The sequence below is a fragment of the Aulonocara stuartgranti genome, assembly GCF_965226115.1.
Source record: "Aulonocara stuartgranti genome assembly, chromosome: 3".
Taxonomy (NCBI): domain Eukaryota; kingdom Metazoa; phylum Chordata; class Actinopteri; order Cichliformes; family Cichlidae; genus Aulonocara; species Aulonocara stuartgranti.
This window is the reverse complement of record NC_138941.1, coordinates 36,727,071-36,753,726: the sequence shown is the minus strand read 5'-3', so window position 1 is coordinate 36,753,726 and position 26,656 is coordinate 36,727,071. Positions and strand designations below refer to the sequence as shown.

Below are 26,656 nucleotides of genomic sequence, written 5' to 3'. Positions count from 1 at the left end.
TTGCATTTATAATTCAGACTTGCAAAGCACAGAAAAATATTTGTTTATGCTGTCCAACAGAACACAAAACCACAGTGATCCTTATCGCATTTATTTTACGTTAAAGCTTAAAGTTACAAGTAATTAGTACAATACAAAAGTGAAAAATAACAGAAAAATATAGAGAAACCCTCTTATACAAAACTATTTTCCCCAAATAATCAAAAACAATAAGAGGAATGCCTTTTAACACATTGTTGGCAGTGTAAAAACTGTTTGGTCAGCGGGGACATCAACATGACGTTTACATGCAAACGTGAGAACTCACATTCACTTCCTTTTATGAAAAAGGTCCAAAAGGGGAAGAAAAAAAAAAAAAAATTGTTCTCATTACATCTATTTACTGTGTGACTACTCAAGTAACACTAACTTATAACATCAGACACTTGTCTTTTTTTTTTCCTGTAATAAAATCTATACTAAAAGACTGTTAGTTCAGGGGATGATCCAGCCAGCCCCTCATCTACCAAATCTAACTGATAACTAAAAGTAAATGTTCCCAACAACAGGCGAAACAAAAAGAGTGACGGTGAAAACTGATACATCTGCATTTATTTAAAAAAATAAAATTAAAAAATTAAAAAAGCCCCACTAAAGAATGATCAGTTAATACCATGGGTTAGTTCTGTTTTACACAAACACGATTACATATTGCATATGAATCAAGGTTGCACAGAGGTGGTTGCATTTCCCAGACAATCATGCAAAAAAAAAAAATATATATATATATATATATATTTTTTTTTTTTTAAATGACATTGTGCGACAGGACTGTGGCACAGTAATACAGCAACAGAGGCAAATTCCATTCAAGTTTTCCAAGCCTAGCTTTGAACTTTATTTAAATAAACGGCAGTGACTCGTTATGACAAGGATCATTCTTAATCTCATGCTGAACGGCTCTAACCCAATTACCAACATAGGGTTGTTTTTTTCAAAAACTTTTTTTTTTTTTTTTTTTTTAAAAGAAAAGAAAAACATAACTGAACACAAGAGTATGTCAGTCTACACTGACTGATCAGGCAGTACAGTTTCAGGAACCGTTTAACTGAGGCAGGATGGCAACCTGAAACCTGAAACCTGAAAGAAACCTGAAGGCTGAGACAAAAACGTGACGTTTGCTTTCGAAATTGAGGTGATGGGCATCTTAGTCGCTGTCACTCCTCTCTCCTCTCTGCAGCAGCCTCTTTCCACTGGAGGGCACAGGAACCTCATGCTTCACTGAGACCTTTGACTTGCTTTTGCTGCAGAGAGAAAGCAGGGTTATAAAATGATGCAACATATTTAGGACCAATGTACATCCCAGTGCACTCATCCAAGCTGCTAAACCGAAAGCATAACTTCCACTTTGAATACCCAAAAGGTTACAGGTAGCACAAACACAAAACCATGGCATGGCCAATTAAATAGCCCATGTTAATTTACTCTATGCTACCTTTGGGTATTCAACACTGGATGCTTCATTTTTGTTTTCATCTCAAAGCACTGAGCTGCATCTGTATAACCCTGAAGTTGCTGCCTGTAAGGAGTTTGTTTTAAATTAGAGCCCTCATGCAGCCATTTCTGATCTCTACATTAACCGTGGACACGGGTTGTCACCCTATACTTACACACCTGATATAATACTGGGATTCACCCTACGTTGTAGCAATGCCACGTTTACAGTAGTTTAAAAGTGCTCACATCAAACAATGTGAAACCAGAGGGTCAACTTTGTTTTCATACAACATGAAAAACAGACACCCGGACCATCAAGACGACACGGCTAATTTATTACAAAAGCTATGTTTCGCTATAGTGTGATCATCATAAACAATACGTAATGTGGAGCTATGCTGGTATGTGCTTCAGTTTACAGGCTGTGCAGCATGGTTAACAACCACACACAGCGACCTCTAGTGTCAGGATTAGGAGACTCCAGGTTTTGATGAAAACAGGATAAATTCTACTACAGTGAAGGCCAAAGGCACACCTGACAACTGGAACCAGCTGAGACCGACTCCCTGTTGTTGTCAGTCTACAGTAGCTGCTGTCATATCCAATAAAAGTTTCCAGGGTGCCTCCTACCTGTCCTTGTCAAGCAGCTCCAAACCGTCATTGATCTTCTTCAACATCTCGTAACGCTCACGCCCACGAACCTGCGGCAGAAATTAGAGGAAAGTCATGAAATTGAAAGGCTGAGAGAGAATTTCAGTGTACTTGTATGCATATTTACTTACAGGGAGGAGAAAAACCTCCTTGTCGTCCTCCTCAGCACTGGAGGTACATTTGGACTTCTTTGTGGATGTGGTGTCAGGAGGTGGTGCGCTCTCTGGTTAGGAGATATAAATAAATAAATCAGTGAGGTCAGGAAGAAAACTAAACAAAAACTGAAACCAGCATAAACGTACTTCTTTTTTTCGTCTCTTTGGTGCCGCTCTCCTTCTTCTGTTTATTGTCCTCCTCAGTTTTACGGTCCCTGCCTGGACAAGCGCAGACGCGCACCTCGAAGCACCTCCGGCCCAAAACCAGCCCCCTAGAGAAGCACATGCAATGCAGTAAGGGTCAAACGGCTTTTCTGTGCTGCACAAACAAACTGCAAGATGAGACTTTTCTTGAGCAGTTCTAAAGATAAAATAGGCCAAAAACCAAGATGACCTGTTAAACAACATCACCATAGAAATGGTTTGTGCTGCGCTTCTGGCCACACGAGAGAGAAAACTGACTTACTCTGGAGTCTCCAGGGTCAGGATGGTGAGGATAGGTCTGCGGTTCATCCCGCCCATGCAGGAGCTGTTGCACATGAAGCTCAGCAGGATAGTGGTCATCTCTGAGCCCAACTGAAACAGGAAAAGCATAAATATTAAAATGTACTGCTGGCTCACGCAACTACAGTTAAAAGGTAATATGATACACATCCAAGGAGAAAAAAAAAAAAAAAAAAAAAAAACTTTTCTGCGCCGTTCTTTCCAAAGTAAAAAAAAGAAAGACTACATTTTTTATATTATAAAAGTACAACTTATTATATATCAAGTTATCGCAAGATCATAAAAATGAAGTCTCTTTTTTGGATGATTGATTATTATATGTTATCTGTATGAAACTCCACTGAAGAAATGCACACCTGTATAAAAGTGAACGCATTCAACCTATGTGTAAATCGTACCCCTTCCCTGAACTGTGTGGGGGTGTGTTCATGTGGAGAAGAAAAATGTCTGGAGCTCTTGCAGCACTTCATCCATCCACTGACAAATTTAATGAGACCGATGGAGGAAACATGAATGGGTACAAATCAAAGTTGTGTAGAAAAAGCGGAGATGTGCACCTCAGAGTGAACACAGTTGGGCAGTCATACCTGTGGAGGCTCATATGGTACAGTCACACTCTGTCTCTTTGTGTGTAGATCTTCAAAATACTGAGCCCTCTGATTGCCCTCCACTCTGATCAGATGGCTGCGATGCTCCACAGCTGAATAGACTACAGATTAAAACAAATTGAAATAGTCAGGGATGCACCAACAGTTAGGCAAGACTACATTTACTGTGTAGTCTGTGTTAGTTTTGCATTAGTTAATTATTTAAATATTGTGTGATGACAATTGCAAAGGCTCGTTTGTAATAAATGAAGGGTTTTTTTTGGACTCCTAAATAATTTGAAATTTGCCACATTGTTGTCTTGGCATCATCCTTAATGTTCAGATTCAATGCATCCCTTCAATCCACCTCCAACTCTTCTGCTCACAGTCATATTATTTCAACCAATTTGCTTTTTTTCCCCTCCCCCCCAAAAAATGCTGTAAAGTGTCCCTTACGGTCCTCGTTCTGGTGATGGGGACATCTGCGAACAACATCAGCCACGTGCTCCGTCTTCTTGTACACGGCAGTAGCCCTGAGTACAGCACCCTGAGGAGGCTCCTTGCTCACCAGCACCTCAATGGGACTGGTCTTTGCCAGCTGACAGTACAGTTTGTTGAGCACCTCTGAGTACTTCAGAAAAAAATAAAAATAAAAAGTTTTGTTAATAACATTTTTTGATTCAAATGCTCACCAAAGACCCCAAAAAATTGTTTAAATCTTTAATCTCAAACAGAGCCAAATTGTTCAACTAGTCCAGGGGTCGGCAACCTGCGGCTCTTTAGTCCTTATGGTGCGGCTCCGCGTGGTTTGGGAAAATAAATTAGAAGTATTTAGCTGAAGTGTATTTTATTTATGTTAGTTCTTTTTTGTAGTTCTAAATTGGAAGATTGTGATATTGAAATAAAAAAAATAAAATTATATTCTATTATTTTTTCATTGCTCAAAATAAGAGTCGCACTCGCAGAGGCCGGTGTACCCGCCGAAACGCCGTGCATTTATCGAGACTTTCAACCCCAGGTAGGCCAGTTATGAATCTTCGGATCCACATTGTCAGCAGCTATTCTAAAACAAACACCGCTCACGCCTCACAGATGACAGCTTACAGTCCTGCGTAAAGATGAAAGTGACTTCGCACAGCCCCGATTTGCAGACGCTGTGCGCAGAGGTTCAGGAGCAGAAGTCCCATTGTAAACGTATCACAGCAGACCCGACGATGTTTGCATGAAAACGCTTTTCAGCATCTCTTTATCGACCACTTTTCACACACAGTTGCTGACGTATACAGGCGGCTGTAGCTTTTCAGCTCACAGCCCGACACACACCAACACAACAGCATAGATAGCACAGATGTAAAAGCGGCGAGGCGTGATTGCGGGTGCCGCTCAGGTGCATCCGCCTCCCTGCAGCGGCACTGCAGACCACGCCCCGCCACACACATTAACCAGGTAAAATACATATTTAGGCAGAATTTTGCAAATATCTATTTTTCATTTTTTAGCAGCATAGTGCTTCCCCCCCAAATATTTTTTTAAAAGTCGGGTCAAGGCTCCAAAAGCGATATAAGGGTGGCGGCTCACAACAGTTTTTCTTTGCTACATGGATCATTTTAGTTCAGCTTTCCTTTTGTTATATTTCTTTAAAAGTTCAAAATGTGTTAATTACATAAATAAAATGTAACTTTGGTCGTGTCCAAATTCATGGGCTGCATCCTCCTGAGGCCGCATTTGTAGACCGATTACGTCACAGCGACGCGCCGAAGGCTGTCCAGATTCGTAGACTCCTCCGACAAATGAGTCCTCCTTTCCCCCGAATTTGAAGGATGGATCGGGTGTGTCCTTCGTGGCCTACCATATCCCAGAATTCATAGCGCGGCCAGGCCAAACTCCAGTTTCCAATAATGGCAGCCGCTACTAAGTTTTAAAATTACTCATACTAATCTTTCTGGGTCACAAAATAAACTTTTAACATATTTTCAGGCGAGAAAGTAGCTGTGTAAACATCAAATATCTGCTCGGTTTATCAAGATATCGCATATTTGCAAAAGTGCTTCGACGTTTTCGGAGACGTCTGCTACCCACCAGCTCGATAGCTAGCCGGGAGCTCGAGGGCCACTGAAGCCACCGAGAACGGCACAACTCCCGGCACATCATTTTCAGATCGCCGCGGACTTTCGCTACTCGGGTTAAACGTAATACATAAGTCACTTAGACAACCTAAAAATGTGTTTTGTTTGTTTGTGAGTAAATCGGTTTGGCTGAGATTAAAGTTATTAGATTAGATAAAATAAAACTTTATTAATCCCCCGGGTGGGTTCCTCCTTGGTTTTCACACAGCTGACTAAACGTCAAAACAGAAAACTGATTAAACAGAAGTATGAGACGGTCGAGAATTTATGCCAGCATCCTGTTATACTTTAGATAGCAAGGAGCAGACGGCTGAGTTTATTAAACTCCACCGAGACAGCGGTGACGCTAATCAGGAGGCTAGACCGTCCAATTTCCCCAACTGTTTACTTCCGGCCTACCCGACCTTCTGAGGACCCGGCCCACGTAGACCACGAAGGCTGGGTCCTCAGGAGGATCCAGCCCATGAATTTGGACATGACCTTTCTCTGTAGCACTTCATGGATTTCATAAGCAACACACCTTAGTTGTTCACACAAAGCATAAAGGTAAAAAACATTATATACAGTTTTATCTTCATTTTAGATGTCAAAAAGTATTTGCGGCTCGCAGTGTTTTCTTTGCGTGGAAACAGACTCCAAATGGCTCTTTCGGTGTTAAAGGTTGCTGACCCCTGAACTAGTCTTTCGACTCTAAAACAAAATAATCCAAAATTAAATACATTAACTTTTCTAAGCAGCAAAGCAAAATGAACCAGAATAAAATTTTAACCCTTTCTGTTCTGAGGGTGCAGGAACATGTCCCGTCATGTCAGAGCAGTGCTTTGCAAGCAGAAAGCCCTTCTCCTGCAGACCAGAGCAAGTGGTGGGGGTGGCGGGGGGACACTGCAAGCACCCTAACTTTAACTGAGCTAGCCAACTACATTGCACTACATGGTGAGTCACTGAAGACTTCAACACTATTGGCTCTTCAAATGCAGCAACTGACTGTGGAAGTTAAATTTCAGCAAATCGTCACAATGAAAAAGATTCCACATGAATGGCACAATGACCGATACCAAAGAATGGATTTTTAATAAAAAAAAAGGTAAGATGTTTTTTTCTTCATCTTAAAATCAAGGGATAACTTAAAAGCAGTGACTTTACCAATTTAAGACCTTTCATTAACAAGCCTCCACATTTTAAACTCTATATGAGAGTTTAACTTGTTTTATTAAATTAAAACAGTTATAAAACAAATAAAATATGCCCTTCTGCATTCAAAAAAAAAAAAAAAAAAAACAAAACAAAAAAAAAAAAAACAACCCACACAAAACTAAGTTCAGCAACTGCTGCCTAAACTAAAAGCAGCTCTCAAAGTCTTCTTTATCTGTGAGGAAAGCCTCAGAAAGCAGCTTTCTGCTCCATGTCATGTTTGGTTGCAGAATAATCGATTGAGAGCACCTTCAAACTTTACATATATAATGCGTCTTGGTTTAATTACTTGGATTCAGTTAAAATGCCCATCATATTAAAATTCCTGGTGAAATTTCTGGTCGTTTGTTTTATACCAATTAAAACAGATGTAAGACAAATAACATTTATCATCCTGTTTAAGAAAAAACAAAACAAAAAAAAACACAAGTACAGTTATAAGATTTTCCGAGGTCAGATGAACCATAACTTACAGTTGAGGTCACCGATTTTGCCGTTCCAGACTTTTGGAATCTGAGCTGAAACCCACATTCACCAGGGTAATCTGTTGTGACTGGAACAGTGGAGGCTGGAGGTGTAACACCATCTTTTTGCAAAGCATCATTTGGCAGCTCAAAGAGCTTTTCATCGAAGTGTTCAGCTAATTGCTGATCATTGATCAGCTGAAAACAGACAAAAGGGAAGTCAGTTTGCTTCCAAGAATAAACATGCATGTTGAAGTCACAGGAATCTCGACAAATCTTTAAAGATGCTATTCTGCATAAGGTCGGGTAATCACACCTGAAACATATCCATGGTGCCATCTGGCCTCCAGGTTTCATCGTGACCTGTTGTACTGCTGTTCACAGCTGAAATAGTGTCCAAACTGACAGACAGAGATTCAGCCACACTGTAGGAGTAATAATTGCATTTAAAAATAATAATAATAAAATTAATGGAATCTGGAATGAAGACTTTACTCACGGTAGCTGGTCCCACAGCTCTTTAAATGAATCCTGGCTGAAGGGTAGATTCTGGCTCAGCTGTAAATCCTCAAAGCCCTGCTTTGCCATAGTTTCTCCCCCTCCTTTCCCAGTGGTGAAGCAGGCAGGCTGTGGATATCAACAGGAAATGAGCACGGGAGATTAAGTTAATGGAGGTATGCAACAACTCACATCTCCTACAAAGTCTTAATTTAATAGTTTTCCCACAATTTTAATGAAAACAAACTAAATATAGCATTCGTTCGACTTTTTTAGAAAAAAAAAAACCACAACACTTTCGCTTTATTATTGTTATTATGCATTTATTTATTTGTTGTGGTCGAAAAAAAGAAAAACAAAAGCCGTAGAAAGAGCAGAGAAAAGCAGTCGTAAACAAAGATCGCCGTAAAAACAGTTTCTGCGCACAGGAAATGAGTTCAAAACAAGCAGACCTTTGACTCGAAGAGCTGCTGACTAGCCAAGTCAACTACGGTTAGCTTAAAAATAAATAGATTTTATAAAAGCAAGAATAATAAGAGAATTGTTCCTTAATAGCGCTTTTAAAGATCATTTAAAGACTAGGCCAACTTCTGCCTTTGCGGCCCAAACAGCCACTATGATTAGCTACCTTCCAGTAGTAGGCCGACTTTTTAATTGAATGAAGCTAGCTCGTCGTTTCACGTATGGCCACCGTGTCGACGTCTCAACAGTAATAACACCGCGTACACACTAATTTCGAGTCAAAACGTACCCCGAAGTAAATAAACACTGTGCATCCACAGCCCGACTCACATTTATAGGTTGAGGTTGCCGAACTGCGTTAGCATGACTAGCTAGTTACGCTAGCGTGACGTTCGGTTAAACGTTAGCTAGCGAAACTGTCGTAAAAACTTCCCCGTCGTATAAATGTCACTCTCGGGGATTTGCTTTAGTGTATGAGGCATGTACGACCACTCGGGTACCTTAAGCGTCCCACTGGTGAGTCACAGGTGACTGCAGAGAGTCAAAAACCGCCGACAAGTCAAAATATTTTTCTGCGAACCAAACACGTTGTTGAGGGGATTCCCACAGAAAGAGGAGGAGGGGTATGGCTCTTCTTAAGAGTTAGCTTGTCCAATCGCAGAGCTGCTTACTTGACAAAACGCAAACGAAGCGATGACGATGTGTTCAAAACTATCGTGAACACGGCACCGTTCGTAGGAAAAGCGATAAACTTGGTCAAAACCTTGACCTTATAATGGAAAAGTGTCAACGCTTTCATTGATGTGATTTGGTTTTCAAGAGAGATCTCAATAAATGTATCTTTAATATATATTTATTTGAATAAATCCCACCAAACACATATTGTACACTAAAATTGCGATTGCAGTGTTTAAATACTTTCCAAAGTTATCCAAATGTAAAGGCTGAGGCTACGCTATGGGCCAATACATTTTCAATTGTCTTGGTTTTAAGGATCATTCCCTTCTCAGTCAGATTTCTCATGTTTTAAGGTTTTCTGATGAGTATTTGAATGTGACATCATGACATCATAATAACAAGGAGAGAGAAACGAGTGGATGTCAAAGTACAGTTTAATGCTATCCGTATGTTCAACTTACAAATAAGAAATACTTTCTTTCTAGTCTAACAAATAAGGAGAGCGTGTTTAGAAGATGGAAGGAACACTCTGAGGAACTGATTAATTAAGAAAGCGAGAGGGAGAGAAAGAGCAGGACAGAAAGAAAGCTACTGAATGAGGAGGTGCAGAGGATTGGTAAGGAGGCAGTGGGGACAGAGGATGAAGAGTGGAAAGGTGGTTGGTCTAGATGACATACACTGTATTGCCCAAAGTATTTACTAACAAGTGGTAAATACACAGAGCAGGGTCAGCAGATACCGAGGCATTAAGTGGGGTTGCCAACTTCCTGTAAAGTCAATCACTACAGAGCTCCAAACTTCATGTGGCCTTCAGATCAGCTCAAAAGATCTTCATGGAATGGGTTTCCACAGCCAAGCAGCTGCATCCCAGCATTACATTACCAAGAGCAAAGTGTTGGATGTAGTGGTGTAAAGTGTGCCACCACTGGACCCTACAGCAGTGGAGATCTGTTCTCTACAGTGACGAATTAAGCTTCTCCATCGTGTAATTTGATGGACAAGTCTGGGTCTGGCGGTTGCCAGGAGAACTGTACTGAGGCACCTCATACAAATACCTAGGTATTGTGATTGATGACCTTTTTTCCTTTAAGCCACACATCAACCATGTATTAAAGAAACTAAGGCTGAAGTTAGGGTTCTTTTTCAGAAACGGATCATGTCTCTTTTTCACCATAAGTTGCTGCCACCTCTCTACCCCTCCTCCTATTGCGGTGACGTAATTTACATGAATGCCTCTGCTCACTCTCTTCATCTGTTGGATTCTGTCTATCATGGAGCATTAAGATTTACAACAGGCTGTAAACCTTTAACACACCACTGTACTCTATATTTTCTGGTTGACTTGTCCTCAATGGCCTTACACAGGATGGTTCATTGGTATCACTTTATCTATAAATCTATTACTGGTTTACTGCCTTATTATTTAACAGAGTACATGTTACGCAAACAGTTTAGTCAATCACTAAACACTGTGCTTTTCAAAAGACGTACAAATGTTTTGGTGAAATCATCACTGTCTCATTGAGTTTCAATGGGACTACCTGTTGCACAAACATGGCATTACATACAGTGTGTTTGCATGTTTCTCATATCCCAGTACATTATTTGTGCTTAAAACACACTGACTACCTGTGTAATTAAAGGTTAAATTTAAAAGAAAACTTATATGACTGTACTGTGCCAAATGTAAAGTTAGTGGAGGAGGGATTATGGTGTGGGGTTGTTTTTCAGGAGTCTTTGGGAACAGTTTGGGGATTGCCCTTTCTTATTCCAACATCACTGCACACCAGTGCATCAAAGAAAGGTCCATAAAGACATGAATGAGATCTTTTGAGGTAACTTGACTGGCCATCACAGAGTTCTGACCTCAGCCTAATTGAACACCTTTGGGGTGAATTGGAGCGGAAACTGTGGGCCAGTGTGTGACCTCACAAATGTACCTCAGGCAGAATGGTCAGAAATTCTCATAAAACAGCCGTAAACCTTGTGGAAAGCCTTTCCAGAAGAACTGAAGCTGTTATAGCTGCAAAAGCTGCAAAAGCTGGGCTGGTCAATTGACTTTTTTACCAGCTTGAAAAACACAGTCTTTTCAAGCAGAGATGTAGTAACTACAGAGGGATAAAGCTGATGAAGGTTAAGAAGTGAGGTGACGATAAGCAGCATGGTTTTATGCTAAGAAGGCTATGATGTTTGCTTTGGTAGTGTTAGTGGTGTTACAGTCACTCCCTCTAGCAGCTCTCCTAATGTTTGAGGGCTTTTTCTCATCCTTTCTGCCTTATTGCCATAGCTGAGATGTGTTGCAGCCGCTTAGCCACTGCATAAAGACTGCCATCTCAAACTGCCTTTTTTTTGTTCCCTGGGATCTGATCTGCAGTGATCTTGTCTGTAAGTGTGTAACCCTGTGTAGCTTGGTGTGACTTATTTGTGGGTAAATCTGTACATTTACAAAGGCAAGTTTATTGGTTCACAGTGGAAGCTCACCTCTGGCCTCACTTCCACGGCTTGAGCCTTTCTCTTGAGTCCACCAATCCGAGTGTTGGTACAAGCTTAAAGATAGTCTTACCTTCACAGGGTTGACTGTGAAGGTAGATTCCCCTCCCTGAGCCTGATTCTTCCAGAGGTTTCTTTCTGTTAAAGGGGAGTTATTACGTCCCACTGTTGCCAAGTGTTTGCTCAAAGCATGTCGTTTGACTGTTGGGGATTTCTCCATATGATTGTAGGGTCTCTAGCTGACAATATAAAGCACCTGAGATGACTGTTGTTGTAATTTGGCACTAAATATATGAACTTGATTTGGGATACTTAGGGTTTTTTTTAACTGACTGGCTCTATATACTGCAAAGTGGTTAACGCATGCTTCAATTATAACCTAAAATGTTAGGGAACTAAATAATTACATATTGGAGAAGTGTGTTTTAAGCATGCGAACACACTGTATGAGATTCCAAATTCATCAGTAACTGCACAGTACTGGATCAAAACAGCTGGCAGTTGTAGTGTTAATAAAGCTACTGTATGCTCCTGCGTGCGTCTGATCGTTACATTCATTGAGGTTTAAACTAGAAACACTATGAAATAATCTCCCTCATAATCTCTCCTAACAGACCCGACGATGTTGCCTCTCATCACCCATCATGGACGCACCTTTGCCAGCGAGACGAACAGCTGCACCGACGGGCCCCTGGGGCTGCTCTCAACCTCTATAGCTGTGCCGGAGGATTTGTGTTACGCCGCGGGACTCTTGCATGATCTGTCAGAGAACGCGCTGAATGTTGGTCGCCGTCAATCTCTCCGAGCGTTCAGTGATTGCTGGTGCCGCTTTGGGGATAGGTGGCCGTTTGACCTTTGAATGAATGCGCTGATGGGGGCCACTGAGTCCACTCTGGATCAGTTCCAGAGAGCATATAGATACAACAGTGAGGTCTAATGCAACAGCGCAATGCAGATAGGGAGAAGACTTGTGGAGGATTCATTCACAATGCTGCAGCATATTAACTGTTCTGACTGCGGGCTCTTTCATTAAAGAAAGGTATACACATGGATGAGAGTTACTGTTTCGTTTATAAAACCTCACACTTTTTTTTGCTAATATTTTAATTATAATAATATTATAATAATATTTTTTTAATTTTGCTTAGTTGGATGTAATAAATCTTTATCCTTAATCCTTTATGTAATACAACATCGGGGTTGTTAAAGTGTACTTAAATCTATTTTTGCTGATTTGGATCACATTCTTTCTACCCCAGGACGGTGACACGTAAAAAGAGACTACTCAACCAAAACTACATGCGTGGTATGTGAACGATAAACTCTATCGCTGACGTTTGTTTCCAGTCTTTTTAAAATCATGACTTCCAGATTTTTTTATCCCAAGAAATAAAACGAATGTTGTAAAACGAATGCAAATGTTGTTGCCTGTCACACACCTGTCATTCAATCAGCAGCTCTATTTGCAGTAGCATGATTTTGAACCAGGTGACCTCACCAACCTCTCTCTCTCTCTCTTTCTCTCTCTCTCACACACACACACACACCCATACATGCCTGTGCATGCATAAATAGGTCACGACAAGGAGGAACAGTATTTACACACTGGGTTAGTTGGCTGTGTCACGTGGTGTTTGAGTGCGTGTTTGTGGTTGTGCGACTTTTTTTCGGTTGGATAACAGTAAAACACACACGCAGGTGACACTGTGACATTAAAAACGTTAACTCCTCGGCGCTTGGCTGAGTCTGTGAGGTGTGTTTGTACCGATTTGCCAAGTCTTCAGCCTTCCTCGCTCACTCCAAATGAATTCATGTGATACTTTTTGGCTCTGTAATATCATCATCTTAATCCCCCCCGGTTGCGTACATAAACCCCTTAACTGTGCTGGAAGAGGCTCTACGCCACTATTCCGATGGTGTAAAGTTTCTCTGCATTTAGTCAGAGTCGCACATGACTGTGCTTGGGGCCCTGGCTTTGGATGAGGGGTGTCGGGTTCTCCCACTGTTTGAGGGCAGCAAAAGGCAAAGGAGAGGGCAGCATGCTCTGACCAGAGAGTGGTGTGAGGTGGGGGTGTGTCTGCGAGGGGTGGTCATGACTCATTTCATTGGGAGATCTAGAGTAGGTTTTTTTTTCCCACTGAGCTTGCTTGCAGGATCTCCATTCCTCCCGCCCAATGCAAAACCCTCCCACAACACACTCCCTAATCTACGCCTCTGGTCCCTCCCCAAACTTTCCCCCTGACCACACCTACTGTACACTCCTAACTCAGGTGGCAGGGCCCAATTGTCAGGCCCACCTGTTGCCTGCTGGAAGAGGATTTAGCTTTGTTGTGTGCAACAGAGAAGGGAGGAAGGGGGGTTAAATGAGGCTGATGACCTCTTTGGCATGTGATCTGAAATAGAAAGGGATTTGTATCTGTTGGGAAGGCAGACAATGGCGACCACAACGGCAAAGACGAGCCCCCTTCACTTCCCATTAGGGAAGTTGAGTCATAATGGCGGACTCCGACTTTTAGGTCACCTGACATTTAACATCTCCACAACTGTGTGTCCTCCATTTGCAGGTCCAGAAATGAGGTGATTAACCTTGAGCTGTCAGTGATAAGGGAGAAGCATCTTTGCACATGCTTTGCAGATTGAGTTTATCGTTCTTTGTGGGGGGTGGGGATCTATGGCCATTACGTAACAAAGCTCATGAAAACGGTCCAAAATGAGACCAAATTTGGGCCTCTGCGTCGCTCTGGCTTACGGCTCCAGAGAATGATAAATTATTGTTGATTTAAACAGGAATCTGAAAATGTAATCACACCTTTTGTTATTTAATTCTTCATCTCTTAGCACCATAATAAAAACCAGACACCTCTTCTAAATAACCCCACCCCCACCCTCCTTCCACCACCACCTCTGCGGCCCAAGATAGATTAGGTCAGAGCTTCCCGCTTGCGTCTTGACCTCTGTTGCAGGGCCTCTCTGCGTCTGCCTCCCCCCCACCCACCCCCCACCCCGCCCCTCTCCTGAGAGGCGTGCACGTGGGTATGCCGGTGTCAACTCTTTAACAGCTGGACAGACAACACCAACTTCAAAGGAGAGAGGACAACCTGCGGGGCACAACGCACCAGAGCTCTTTGTTCTTCTCTTTTGGATTTAGTAGCTCGGTTCGATTTCAGTGCTAAAGTGCTCCAGTTTTAAGACGCCCGGGTTTGTCTCCGTTTGGCACCAGACGCATCTATCACCAGACTCCTACTGGGAGCCAGGAGTTGCCAAAATCATGCCGGCCGGGTTTCAGCAGCTTGGAGCGGAGGTAATTTCTTCTGGAGTTTGTTATAAACAGTTTGTTAATCTAGCTGTGCCTGTTTAGAAAGTTTCTGCAGGGATAGCCGTTATTTGTGAACTTTGCAATGTGTACTTTCAGCTATGGAAAGATTTTACGCACAGCACTTTTTCCTGACCTGAAACCTTTAAATATCTCCTGATTGTAGTGCGCTTCTTTAAAATAATCCCATGAGCCGTTATACACTTTTAACAGAATTTTAAAGGCAAAATCCGAATGTTGAGAAAGTCATGAATCTAGAAGAAGCTTTGAGTAACTCTGTTTCAAAGAGAGGGGGAAGCCTTTCTGTCCTTAGTGGTGACCTTGAGCGGCCAAAACTGAGTTTACAAGTCAGGCCTCGTAACTGCAAGCTTATGACAGGCCACCGCCTTCATAAACAAACTCTGTGTTTACTGCCCAGCTCAAACTCCATTGGAGAAATCGTTTCTAAGTGCTGGTTTTAAGCCTGACTTTCCCCTGATGTAGATTTCCATCATCTTATTAATAGGAAGAATAGGCTGCTATCCACGCTGGAATTAAGGCAACAATTCCCAAAGTTTCCCCTTTGGGAATAAACTGGAAACAGACTAAACTATGCTGGGATGTGGTGTGTGTGTGCGTACGTACGTGTGTGTGTGTGTTTGTGTTTAATGCAAAAATATTTCCCCTAAGCATAAAATCTGAAAAGGGGAAGAAGCAGTCATGTGCTTGTCTCTATTGAAATCACTTAAAGACGGAGATAACCTGCACAACCTGAGATAGTTTTGTGTTTAATCTGGGCTTGTGTTGTATCTCACAGTAAATACAAGCAGGTGCAGATTCATGCATAATGCCTGGAAATTTACTGCAAAGTGTGCATGCAGTGAAGTGCGGGATGTGTAATGAAACATTAGTGGCCACTTCTGGCACTTTACCTTTTCCACAAGGACGCACACGCTCACCACTACACACCTCTTTGTTGTGGTTTGTGAATGTTAAGCAGCACTTATCAAAAGCTCAACTCAGCAAGGTCAAGAGTTACAGATTTACACGGACAACATATTTGCAGAAGGTGGCTGAGCAGAACTGCGGGGTCAAATTAGGTCCAGCAAATTTTACCAGCATCACCAGCATCATGTTGCTGTTGTATCAGTCCATAAGCCCACGTCACCAAAATGGGAAAAAAAACTTTTCAGGAAGCTCGTTGTTTCGACAGTACCCGTCTGTGTTTGTGTGTTCATCCAACAGTTCATCACAGACTTAAATCTTACAGGCGGCGTAACTCCAAAAGCACAAAAGACCTATAAATAAATGAAATTTAAAATTTTATAACCATGCTGGAGTGGAAGAAGTTCATTTTCCCCAAGGTCATCCTGTCTGTCACCCTGCAGACAGGTGGCAGAGGGCTGATGGGAAACTGGAGGGAAGCTAAAGTTCAGGCGTCGACATGAAAGTAGTCAGAGAAGTCATGAACAGCACTGCAGAGATTGTCTCTAGTCAGGATCACGGTTATATATATAGTTGACGTTAGCTGAGCAGCAGTGTTGTGTGTGTGTGTGTGTGTGTGTGTGTGTGTGTGTGTGTGTGTGTGTGTGTGTGAGAGAGAGAGAGAGTGAGTGAGTGAGAGTTAAAAAGATAATCGTGGTTGTCCAACAGTTATCTTATTGTTACAGTTATGAAAACACCTTTCAGGATTATTCACTGTTCTGAAAAACAAATTATTTGTAATTCACTTCTTTGTGTGTGTGTGTGTCTATGTGTGTGTGTGTGTGCGTGTTTCTGCTGCAGACAGTGACTGGAACCCTCGCTCTGTCAGTCTTCACGGCTGTCCTTGGATCTTTGGAGTTTGGATATAACATCGGTGTCATCAATGCGCCACAGAAGGTAAAAAAAAAGAAAGAAAGACGAATGGACATAATATAAAATGAAAGAATAAAACATGTAACACTGGTGTCATGCACGAGTCTAACACTGTCATTTAACCAGACGTCAACAAAGTCGCTTCGCCTGATTTCACAAGGTGGTGTGCTTTGACACCACAACACGCTGCCTGGTGATGTTTAGACAATAAACCAAAAAGAATAAAACTATGTCATGTGAAGCCTTCCGAAGCAAAGTCAGGTGACACAGACACAGCAGGGCGAGGCTCCTTTCCATCTTTACGTGTCATCACAAAAATGACAACACATCCCTGCTCCAGGTGTCATGGAAACAAGGAAATATTTCTGTTTGCATGATGAGAAAAAGGCGTGAGAAATATGATTCATTTCCCACATCTGAAAGCAAATTTTGTGCGTTTATCCGCATTTATCTCTTTAAACAGAGCGGCCCTTCATTTGTGTGCCACGGTACTTGGACGCTGTGTAGAAAAGCCTTTTGCATTTATGGGCATCTCAGCTCTGACATCCATCATTAAAATCCTGGCACGGGTGAGGGCAGCTATCAACTAAACTTGTCTGATACTTGGGAAAATGTGAGCATAATTATCTACAGATCACTTGTTTGATTTAACAAAATACATCTTTCTTACAAATAGTGTGACACAAAGAGCAACACTCCCTTTAAGGTCACTCTATTTTTAAGCCTTTTTAATCCTGCTTTCTTCTGATTGGCTGCCCCACGTAAAGCGATCACTTAAACAGCAGCTGGGTGGGGCTGATTTGTGACCATGTTTGGGTTTTCCACTCTCTATGACATCATGTAGATCCAAGAACAGAGAAAAACCCTCTGAAACCGAGTATTTAGAGCACTCTGAACTCGAAACCTCTGGCTCTCGGTGGTTACTTGTACATACAAAGATCTCATTAACTGAAACCTCCCAATTTTTAATATGAGAATGTGCACAAGTGTGTATATGTGAGATAATATAAGTCTATATTTAAAAAAAAATGAGGAAAGCATTCTGAAAATATGAACTCATGGGAGTAAGCTGTTACTTACACGGTGTGCTTGTCTATTTAAATAGCCCATGGCCTGATTTACATAGTACTCTTGTGGTCCATGCAGCCATTCAAAGCGCTTCACGCTGCAAGCCTTTATCTAATCCAAGTTCATATTTAAAGTGACATATAGCTTTTTTTTCCTGTCGTAGTTCACTGTATTTAGTATCTCGCCCAAAGCCATGCAGACAAGTGACTTAACCACCAGCCTTCAAGCAGCCCATTTTATATACTCCATGTTTACAAAAGCTGATTTTAAGCTCTACTCGGGCCCTGTCTGCAAGACCTCGCTCCAAACTTACCTTCCCTTTTACCCACACTGAAAAAAGGGATTGGCCAACTCTTGGATTTACGTAAGCATCTTGCGTGTATTTAACATAAGTGCCTCATGCTTTAAAGTTAAGTGTAACTACATAGTGTAGAAACTACATGATCTACAGAGAGGCTAGATTAAATTGTTCATGTCATGTTCGAGTGAAGTAAGTCAATAACTTTCAGTCTTGTATACTTTGGATCGTGGTTTCAGGAATCCATCTCAGTCAAATCGAGTAGCCTCCACTACTTTTTTTGATATACTGAAAAAAGTAAATTCGGTGTTTTTTACATTAAAAAACTCTAACTTGTAATTTAAACACAATAATTTCATGCTTCTATGAACGTAATTAAATCATGAAGGATCTGTACGAAATTCAACAACTTAATTTGTCCTTGTTAAGATGACATGATACAATCTAGTAAGAGTGGTTAGTTGCTGAACTCGTGAAATTCACAAGATCGCACGAGATGTCAAACTGTAGGAAAATCACTGGCGTTATAAGAGGCAGACAACTACGACACACCACGTGTATGCTATTGCTATTTATTGTGGATTAACCTGTCAAGGACAAAAACGTACAAAAAAATTCTGCATCAAGCCTTGAAATCATAGCTTTCCTACTTTTGTTAAGTCTGGATTGGTGGCATGGTGGTTAGTGCTGTTGCTTCACAGTAAGAAGATCCTGGGTTCAAATCCACAATCTGGCTAGTTTGCACTGGTTTCTCTCTGGGTATTCCGGTTTCTTCCCACAGTTAGCAGTTGTTAGAGTTAGGTTAATTGATGATTCTAAATTACCTGTCAATGTAAGTGCAAATGGTTGTCTAGGGTGTACCCTGCCTAACAATTCAGGGTTATTTCCCAGCCCCCCTGCAACCAGGATAAAGATAGGATGTTAGTTGTTGTAGATCCATTAAATTTTTATGTTAACCAGACTCTAGACTTTGTTGAACATTATGTAATATGAAGACAACATGTAGTATTTAAATGAGCAAGTAGTATTGGGGTAAATGTTATTTAATAGTGTTGAAATAAAATGACAAAATTGTGAAGGATTAAAATATTCCAAAGGCTCAACTTACTTCATCTAAACATGTTTCAATCGCGTTTTATGAACACAAAATGCACATGTTTATTGAATATGAAAAAGTTGTGTTGATTGAACACAATTGTTTAAGTTTCTGCCAAAGCAAAACATTTGTGTGCAACCAATGTCCACTATTGAATCAAGTAAATCCAACATGGCCTTTTTTTCAGTGCAGTTTGTGCTGCTCTTCTCTCACTCCTCTAGTCACTTGCTCCAACTTATCTTGGCACTCCTTGCAGATCATTGAGGGGGACTACAATGCAACATGGATGTACCGGTACGGGGAGCCCATCCCCACAGGGACCCTCACCTCGCTCTGGTCGCTGTCCGTTGCCATCTTCTCCATCGGCGGCATGGTCTCCTCCTTCTGTGTGGGTTTTGTTTCTGAATGGCTGGGCAGGTGAGACAACGCAGGTCAAGCTTAGCCTTTTCTAGTGGTCTCGGGGGGATACGTTGCTTTTATCCTGATGGGTTCATGAAGCTAAGCCTATGAAATACTGTTTTATGAGATGGAGCAGATAGAACAGGCTGCAGCTCATTAATCTTACACTCTGCTTTAACTGTAACATTTAGAGGATGGTTTCCGTCTGTGCCCATGGTTGCACAGATTACTCAAAGCAAACCACAAGATTTTCTGGAAATCTGAAACAAACTGCACAAAGTCTGAATACATGAGCAAAGATTTAAGAAGTACACATTTCTTCTTCCTGAATGACACACATACTTCGCAGTCTCCTTACATACAAATGAAAGGTCTGATTTTTCATGTGTAAATGGATAGAAGCTGTAGGTTAATAAAGAGTGAAGTGGGTAGGGAGTTTGTCTGAAGTATCTTCAGTTAAAAAAAGAAAGAAAGCAGCACCCAGTCCACTCAAACACACACAAAAAGACACACTTATGTAAGGAAAGTAGGATTTTGCATGCAGCGGGAGTGGATCCATATAAACGTGGTTTTAAGGGTGAATGAAAAACAAGAAAGCAATTTTAAAAAGCACCACAAACAGAGACTTCAAGTTTTAATGCACTACAACGATAACCAAGACTGTTTTAGGAAACAGCCAGGCAGACACGACAAAACACCACACAGTGTTCAACAGCAAATGATAAATCGTCATTATAAACAGAGCAATTAAAACCTTAATCTAAGCAAACGACAACACTAGTCCAAAGCCTTCTCTAGCTAGCCTTCACTGTGATACATAAATATCTCCTTCTCAGTTCTGTATAAGCCCAAAAATAAAACCAGTCATTCAGTGAAAGCTCTGTCCGGGATGTTATGACCCAGTTTCCCGCTGTAACCTGAGTCTGTGCAAACTGGGCTGCAGTCCACAGCTTCCACTGGCTGAAAGGACATTTTAACAGAGTCCTGAATGTGCAGCTTACATAAGCTTACAACCTCATCAGAAGCAACTTTTCAGTGACTTTTAAAATATATATTAAAAAAACATTTTCAACCCAAGGTATTAACAGAATGTTACAAAATATATACGTGAGGTACCTTGTTGCTTGTGTCAAGTAAATTCCTGACAGTGTAAGCTGAGCTGTAGGAACCGTGCTACTTCTAAATTAGGTGGGAAAGACTCTTTTTTGGTTCCGATCACAGTCTAGTAAAGTAAAATAACACCAGACTGCAAAATCTAGTCACAAATGTTACTTTTTTTAATACTCCTCTGTGCCTTCTACAGGATTTTGTGGATCAACTAAATGTTAAAGTGCTGAATAAACCAGTGTCTCTGTGCGATACTGAATAATTTTGTGTGATACTGCCCTCTAGTGGCTTCTTAGTGTTTTTCACTACTAAACAGTGTGCATAGCCAAACTAGATGTGCACAACTCTGCTGGACAAAAAACCTGCTGTTTTATCATTTCAAAATGGTTTCAAAAATGCAGGTCTGTGCTTCTTTCAGGAGGAAAGCCATGCTTATAAACAACTTGTTTGCCTTTATTGGAGGAAGTCTGATGGGAATGTCCAAGCTCTGCCGCTCCTTTGAAATGATGATCCTTGGACGTTTTATCATTGGTGCCTACTGTGGTGAGCTGGCCACTGTCTCTTCCCTCTTTTACTCTCCATTAATGTGTCCATTTAATAAGTGGTTTAACAATCTCTTGCTTCCTTAACTCTTCCTTTGATGCAGGATTGGCATCTGGCTTGACACCAATGTACGTGGGTGAGATAGCACCTACGAGTCTCAGAGGAGCTTTGGGGACGCTGCACCAACTGGCTATTGTCACTGGCATTCTCTTCGCACAGGTATGGCAGGAACGACCGTCTATAAATAGCATCGGCATCTTCTCTCTGTCTCCATGTCCTCGACATTCAGTGGGCCTTTCCAGGCCACGTTTAAAAAGTCTGCTCACAAAAAACACATCTTGAATCCTCAAATCCATTCTCTTTGTCTGTGCACCTCCCCGTCTTTTCCTTTACTTCCACCTATAAAGGATTGTCTTTAGGTGCTTTATCATATTATCTTTTGAAATGTCACACACTCAAACTTGCTTCCTCTCCCTGTGCAGGTCCTCGGCTTGGAGTCGCTACTCGGCAGTGAGCACTTATGGCCTGTTCTGCTGGGATTAACTGTTGTGCCGACTGTACTTCAGATGGCTCTGCTGCCCTTCTGCCCCGAGAGCCCCCGATTCCTCTACATCGTCCGGTGTCAGGAGCACCACGCCAAGAGTGGTAAGTAGGGCTGCGTTATTTTAAGGTCTTGGTTTACTATTATTATTCTTATTATGTAACTAAGTTTTACATTTTAAATTCTACACTATAAACTGGATTTTTAGCATTAGGAGGCAGATAGGGCCTTATAAAATAAGCTGCTGAGTTGCATTTTGGGAAATGTAGGATCTTTTTTTTTTTTTTTGCAATTTCATTTCAATTCAATTCAATTTAATTTATATATCGCAAAATCACAACAGCAGTCATCTGAAGGCACTTGATGTTGTAAGATAAAGACCCTACAATAATAAAGAGAAAACTGCACTTAGTGACAGTGGGAAGGAAAAACTCCCTTTTAACAGGAAGAAACCTTCAGTTCAACCAAGCTCAGCGAGGGGCAGTCAGCTACTGTGTTTGGGTTTGTCCCACTTTGACCCATATCACTTTATACGTTCTTATATATAACTGATGGATACTAATGTTCGTACCTGAGAAGCAAAACTAACTCGAAGTGCCTGAAATCTGCATTCTTTCTTTTGGCCAGCAGGGGGAGACTCCTCTGGTTGCAAAAAGAAGTCTGATTCTACCAAAGTCTTATCTCTGACCACAGTAAACTGTTTTTTCTGCTGAGTTTATGGCCTCAGTAATTACTTTAAAATATTTTTTAACTAATTCTGTAAATCATAGTCTCACGGTGAGTTAAATAGTAGATAAATCAGGTTATAGTTTAAACCACGGCTATTGGGCCTTGCCTTTACATACTGTGTGGTGTCTCCAGTTCCTCGGTCAGATCAACTCCGCACTCATGATGTCTGGGTTTATCAGACATTTACAGGACTCAATGTACAGAGTATCAGTTGGACTTACGGAATTAGCTGCTAAAATGTCAGATGAGTTTTTGTACATGAAAAAAAAAACTTCCTACATTTCTACTTTCTGCAGGCCTGAGGAGGCTAACAGGCAGACAGGAGGTGGGCGACATGCTGGCAGAGATGAAGGAGGAGAAGCGGAGGATGGACATGGAGAGGAAGGTGTCCATACCCGAACTCTTTCGCTCTTCGCTTTACCGCCAGCCCATCATCATCGCCATCCTCCTGCAGCTCTCCCAGCAACTGTCGGGGGTTAATGCAGTGAGTTCTTCAAATTACACTGACTCACCTAAAGTTCCAGAAACAAGCAGTCCTTTAAAATCAGGAGCCAGTGCTGTTCAACATTGACCTAAATTTGTTTACTCCTCTGGCAGATCTTCTACTATTCCACCAGTATCTTCATGAAAGCAGGAGTCCAGAGTCCAGTTTATGCCACCATAGGAGCCGGGGTGGTGAACTGTGCCTTCACGGTAGTCTCGGTGAGAAATCGCACCGACATGCCTTTATCGCACTTTTGAAATTCAATTTGGGAGCGTTTAAATAACTTTTTGAATTTGGAACAATAAACATTCACGCCCTGTCACAGAGTCACTCTATTACTGTTTAACACTGTTATCAAAGGGTAAACAAGATAAGAGGAGTCAAAATGTTTCAGTGTCATCAAGCGGATAAAGATGTACGACTTTAGCCGTAAGAGTGCCATGGCTTCAGGGTTAGAGACTGACTATTGTAATTTGATACAATAGATTGTTTTATGAGCGCACGCTTGTAAAATCACTGCTAAACTATGGTTAACACTGTTTTAGAAGTCCTGAACTGCAGTTAGGTATATGGTAAATGTGGTTTTAGCATTATAGTGACCTGACGTTATACATATTTGAGAAAGAATCTGACCAAATCAAATGCTTTAGCTCCAAATGTCAGCTGAGGTTAACCCCCCATCCCCCCTTTACCTTCATATTAACAGCTTTTCCTGGTAGAGAGGACGGGTCGACGGACGCTCCACATGCTAGGACTTGGTGGAATGTGCATCTGTGCCGTCATCATGACCGTGGCTCTTGCTTTACTTGTAAGTAAGCCCCGATCCAAAAAAAAGGAAAATAAATAAAATCCAGACTATGGTATTCCAGACTTCGGTATTTTATATATGATTTCTAGTCTCCACAAACATCTGAACCCACTTTTCTTCTGCTCTATAGGACAGTGTTCCATGGATGAGCTACATCAGCATGCTTTCTATCTTTGGTTTTGTGGCCTTCTTTGAGGTTGGCCCAGGTCCCATCCCCTGGTTCTTTGTAGCTGAGCTGTTCTCTCAAGGTCCAAGGCCAGCTGCCATGGCTGTTGCAGGCTTTTCCAACTGGACTGCCAACTTTATTATTGGCATGTGCTTCCAGTATGTCGCTGTGAGTATCCACAATGGATGTTGTGCATGTCCACAAATGCTTTTCCATTTTTCACCCACTTCAGTTTTGTTATTCTTTTTTGGCTCGACAATCTTTTATCCTCTTAGATAAACTGATTAGATTTTGGTCTTTAAAGGTTACCAACCTTACAAAATCAAATTTTTTATTCACATTTGAAAAGTTAAGTCTGGACAGACAGATGAAAACATGAAAACCGCTACTTGACCGGTTAATAGAGGCACGTGGCATCAAGTTCAACTCTTTATAATCCGACCTTCTTCCCGTCCTTCTGCAGGACCTCTGTGGGCCATATGTCTTCCTGATCTTCGCAGCTCTTCTTCTGTTCTTCCTCATCTTCACATTTTTCCGGGTACCAGAGACACGGGGCAAGACCTTTGACCAGATTGCAGCCAATTTTCACCAGCATTCAGCTGGAGGGATGATGGATATGGATATGAGCATAGGCATGGGTATGGACATAGACAAACCCATCACTGAGATGGACTACTTGGGGGAGGATACCATGAACTGAAGATGCCCCATGGAACTGAGAAAAATGGAACTGAGCTCAGCTTGAGAAAAGTTGGGTAAAGGGGCATGACACCAAACTTTTATTTGCTAATATGTATATTGAGATCTTTATTTTTTTTTCCACATAGATTGTGGTGAAAAAGCAGTGTTAAAAGTGTGTGACAATTTGGGTGTTATGGAATTGTCCTTTGGTGGTAGCACTGCAGTACAGGGTTAATAGTTATGAATTCTGGCTTCACTTGAAAGGCTACGAACCAGTGGAGTAAAGGTCGACTGCTGTAGTTTCAAGGGAAGAAGATGCTAATAAGAACAGCCTGTCTGGCATTGACTGCCAGTGCAATAAGACTTTATTCCATGGTGATGGCAATCAGTTGCAGTATTGACAGATGGGTGTGGAGAGACTTGGGGATTCCTGCACTTTATAAACAGATATCTACAGTTTTCAAAGTTTTTAGGCATAGAAACAATAGGATCAGCAGCCAGGAGTGTGATGGAGCATGCCTGTTTTTACCAAAGATGGGAACACACATTTAAGAGATTAACATATGAATTGATTTTTTGATCTCCAATGACAGGAATCACGTCGACATACTGTGGGTTTTGAATCTTTTTTGGCGCCAAATGAAGTGTGTCTGTAACACCCGGTATTTATAGCCGTTATTTACTCAAAGCAGATGTAGAAAAGGTAGTATGATGGGTAGGTAGTGTTTTTGTTCTTTAAGAACAGGTAACAGATGCATTTAATCATGTTATACTTTTAGAAACTGATTTTATGTGCTATGTTCATGTATCCAAAGTGTAACCTGGCATCAATGTAAAAATACCAGTCTGAAACTTCTCAAGGGGCATTATCAAGCGGACCAAAATGCCTCTGGAGTTGATTTCACAGACATTGCTCTGAACTCCTCCAGATATTAGCCGATGGAGGGGTCATCCCAGGACACGAGTGTCACATTCATATAGTCTGGACAGTTAATGGTCTGCCCCTGCCAGCTTCTGTCCACATGATTTCATTTGCACAAATTACAGCAAAGGTAATTCTAAGTTCATGTTGACAGGACTGGACTGCAACCAATCTGATTATAGTGTGACGCAGTACGGTGTGACCTGAAAGTGTAAACTGTCGTAACAAACTATCGTTGTTGGATGCATGGTTGTGATTGGCTCAGTATAGGTAGTGCTCTGGGGAAATGAGTTTCAGTAAAGAAACAAAATTTTGCCTCAAATTTGAACATGAGCCTTCATACTCCTCTGGTTGTTAGGTTACCAAAAGCGTTTTCTGCATCAGTACCAAAACGCTGATATTTTGGAGTTTTCACATGTGTTCTCAACTTAAGTGTGAAAGTACTCCTCTAATAGGAAACTCACTGCACCACAGAAATGCTACTTCTGATCAAGCCTTTTGTATTTCATGTGTACAGTGTGTTTGAGGGTCTAGGTTTTAAATTCTTTACGCACTCCAGCTGGTGTTCGGCTTTGTAGGCAGACTCGAGAAATTTCCAAGTACAAGCACCGACTTTCAAGGTTTGTGCCACACAATCGCCAAGTTTTTGTTGTGTTTTCTTTGCATCCGTCACGTGTGCCGTTTGCAGTCTATTCTTTAATGTGTCAGACTTGTCAGAGATCTGTAATCTGTATAGTGTGAATGTTGATGCAGTGGTTATGTAACCAGAGTGAAAGTACTGCAAATATTGTTAATGAAACCACCTGAAGAACCCTCATTTCTACACCTTCAATTTCTTCACTACAAAAGTAATCCAATTTCTTTGGAAAAAAAAAAAAAAAAAAAAAAGGTACAAAGGCATCAGTGAATCTGCACTCCAGTCAGAAGGGAATGAATCTTGATTTGCAAACATGATTTATTAATTAGCATTTTAAGTATTAACATTGCACATAATCCCCTCCAAAGAAAAGCACACACAAGTAAAATAAAAAGGAAATTAAGCTTCTTTCTAATCCAACCTCAACCAAGAAGATTAAGGGAGTAGTACGTTTCAAGAATTGATTTGAGGTGTTAACAGAACTAAACAGACTCCCATTATGCATCACCAATCGCAGACCTGCTTAGCTTTCCCCTCTTTAACCAAATTAATCAGAAGCCAAATTAAACTACATGATGGGCCCCATCTGCTCTATTAAAGGAAATATTTCTAAGGGGGTGGAATAACATTCCCATTTTTTCCTCTCTCCCCCTTTTTAAAAGCTGTACTTTCAATTTCTGAATGTGCACCCACCAACTACCTGTATCCCCTTAACCTGCGCTCCCTTCCCACCCTCTCCAGATGTC

General features: G+C 41.3%; 2 protein-coding genes and 1 long non-coding RNA gene across 6 annotated transcripts; 2 read left to right on the top strand and 1 right to left on the bottom strand.

Annotated features, from left to right (window-relative positions):
- Positions 1-75: 75 nt before the first annotated feature.
- tp53 (tumor protein p53) lies at positions 76-8,743 on the bottom strand. 3 transcript variants are annotated; one of them, XM_082527690.1, is made up of 11 exons: positions 8,615-8,743; positions 7,654-7,781; positions 7,471-7,555; positions 7,164-7,352; positions 3,830-4,004; positions 3,374-3,495; positions 2,749-2,858; positions 2,430-2,554; positions 2,259-2,350; positions 2,107-2,177; positions 76-1,283 (listed from the first exon to the last, which is right to left on the bottom strand). In XM_082527690.1, the coding sequence occupies exons 2-11, from the start codon at positions 7,740-7,742 to the stop codon at positions 1,187-1,189; spliced, it is 1,155 nt and encodes a 384-aa protein (XP_082383816.1). In that variant the 5' UTR covers positions 7,743-7,781; positions 8,615-8,743; the 3' UTR covers positions 76-1,186. The 3 variants fall into 3 exon arrangements, with proteins under 3 accessions (XP_082383816.1, XP_082383814.1, XP_082383815.1); XM_082527688.1 differs by having other exon boundaries at positions 7,471-7,579; positions 8,615-8,740; XM_082527689.1 differs by lacking the exon at positions 8,615-8,743 and adding an exon at positions 8,445-8,580 and having other exon boundaries at positions 7,471-7,579.
- Positions 7,744-13,149, top strand: LOC309702987. Of its 2 annotated transcripts, XR_014275822.1 has the most exons (3): positions 7,744-7,828; positions 11,897-12,588; positions 12,858-13,149. It is a non-coding gene; the product is annotated as an uncharacterized lncRNA (long non-coding RNA). The 2 variants fall into 2 exon arrangements; XR_014275823.1 differs by lacking the exon at positions 12,858-13,149 and having other exon boundaries at positions 11,897-12,695.
- A 1,176-nt stretch (positions 13,150-14,325) lies between these two features.
- On the top strand, positions 14,326-26,090 carry LOC309701731 (solute carrier family 2, facilitated glucose transporter member 4-like). The gene is made up of 11 exons (XM_082525946.1): positions 14,326-14,583; positions 16,360-16,455; positions 19,150-19,310; positions 20,818-20,942; positions 21,046-21,161; positions 21,425-21,587; positions 22,509-22,696; positions 22,810-22,914; positions 23,403-23,504; positions 23,635-23,838; positions 24,134-26,090. The coding sequence occupies exons 1-11, from the start codon at positions 14,551-14,553 to the stop codon at positions 24,368-24,370; spliced, it is 1,530 nt and encodes a 509-aa protein (XP_082382072.1). The 5' UTR covers positions 14,326-14,550; the 3' UTR covers positions 24,371-26,090.
- The last annotated feature ends 566 nt before the right edge of the window (positions 26,091-26,656 follow it).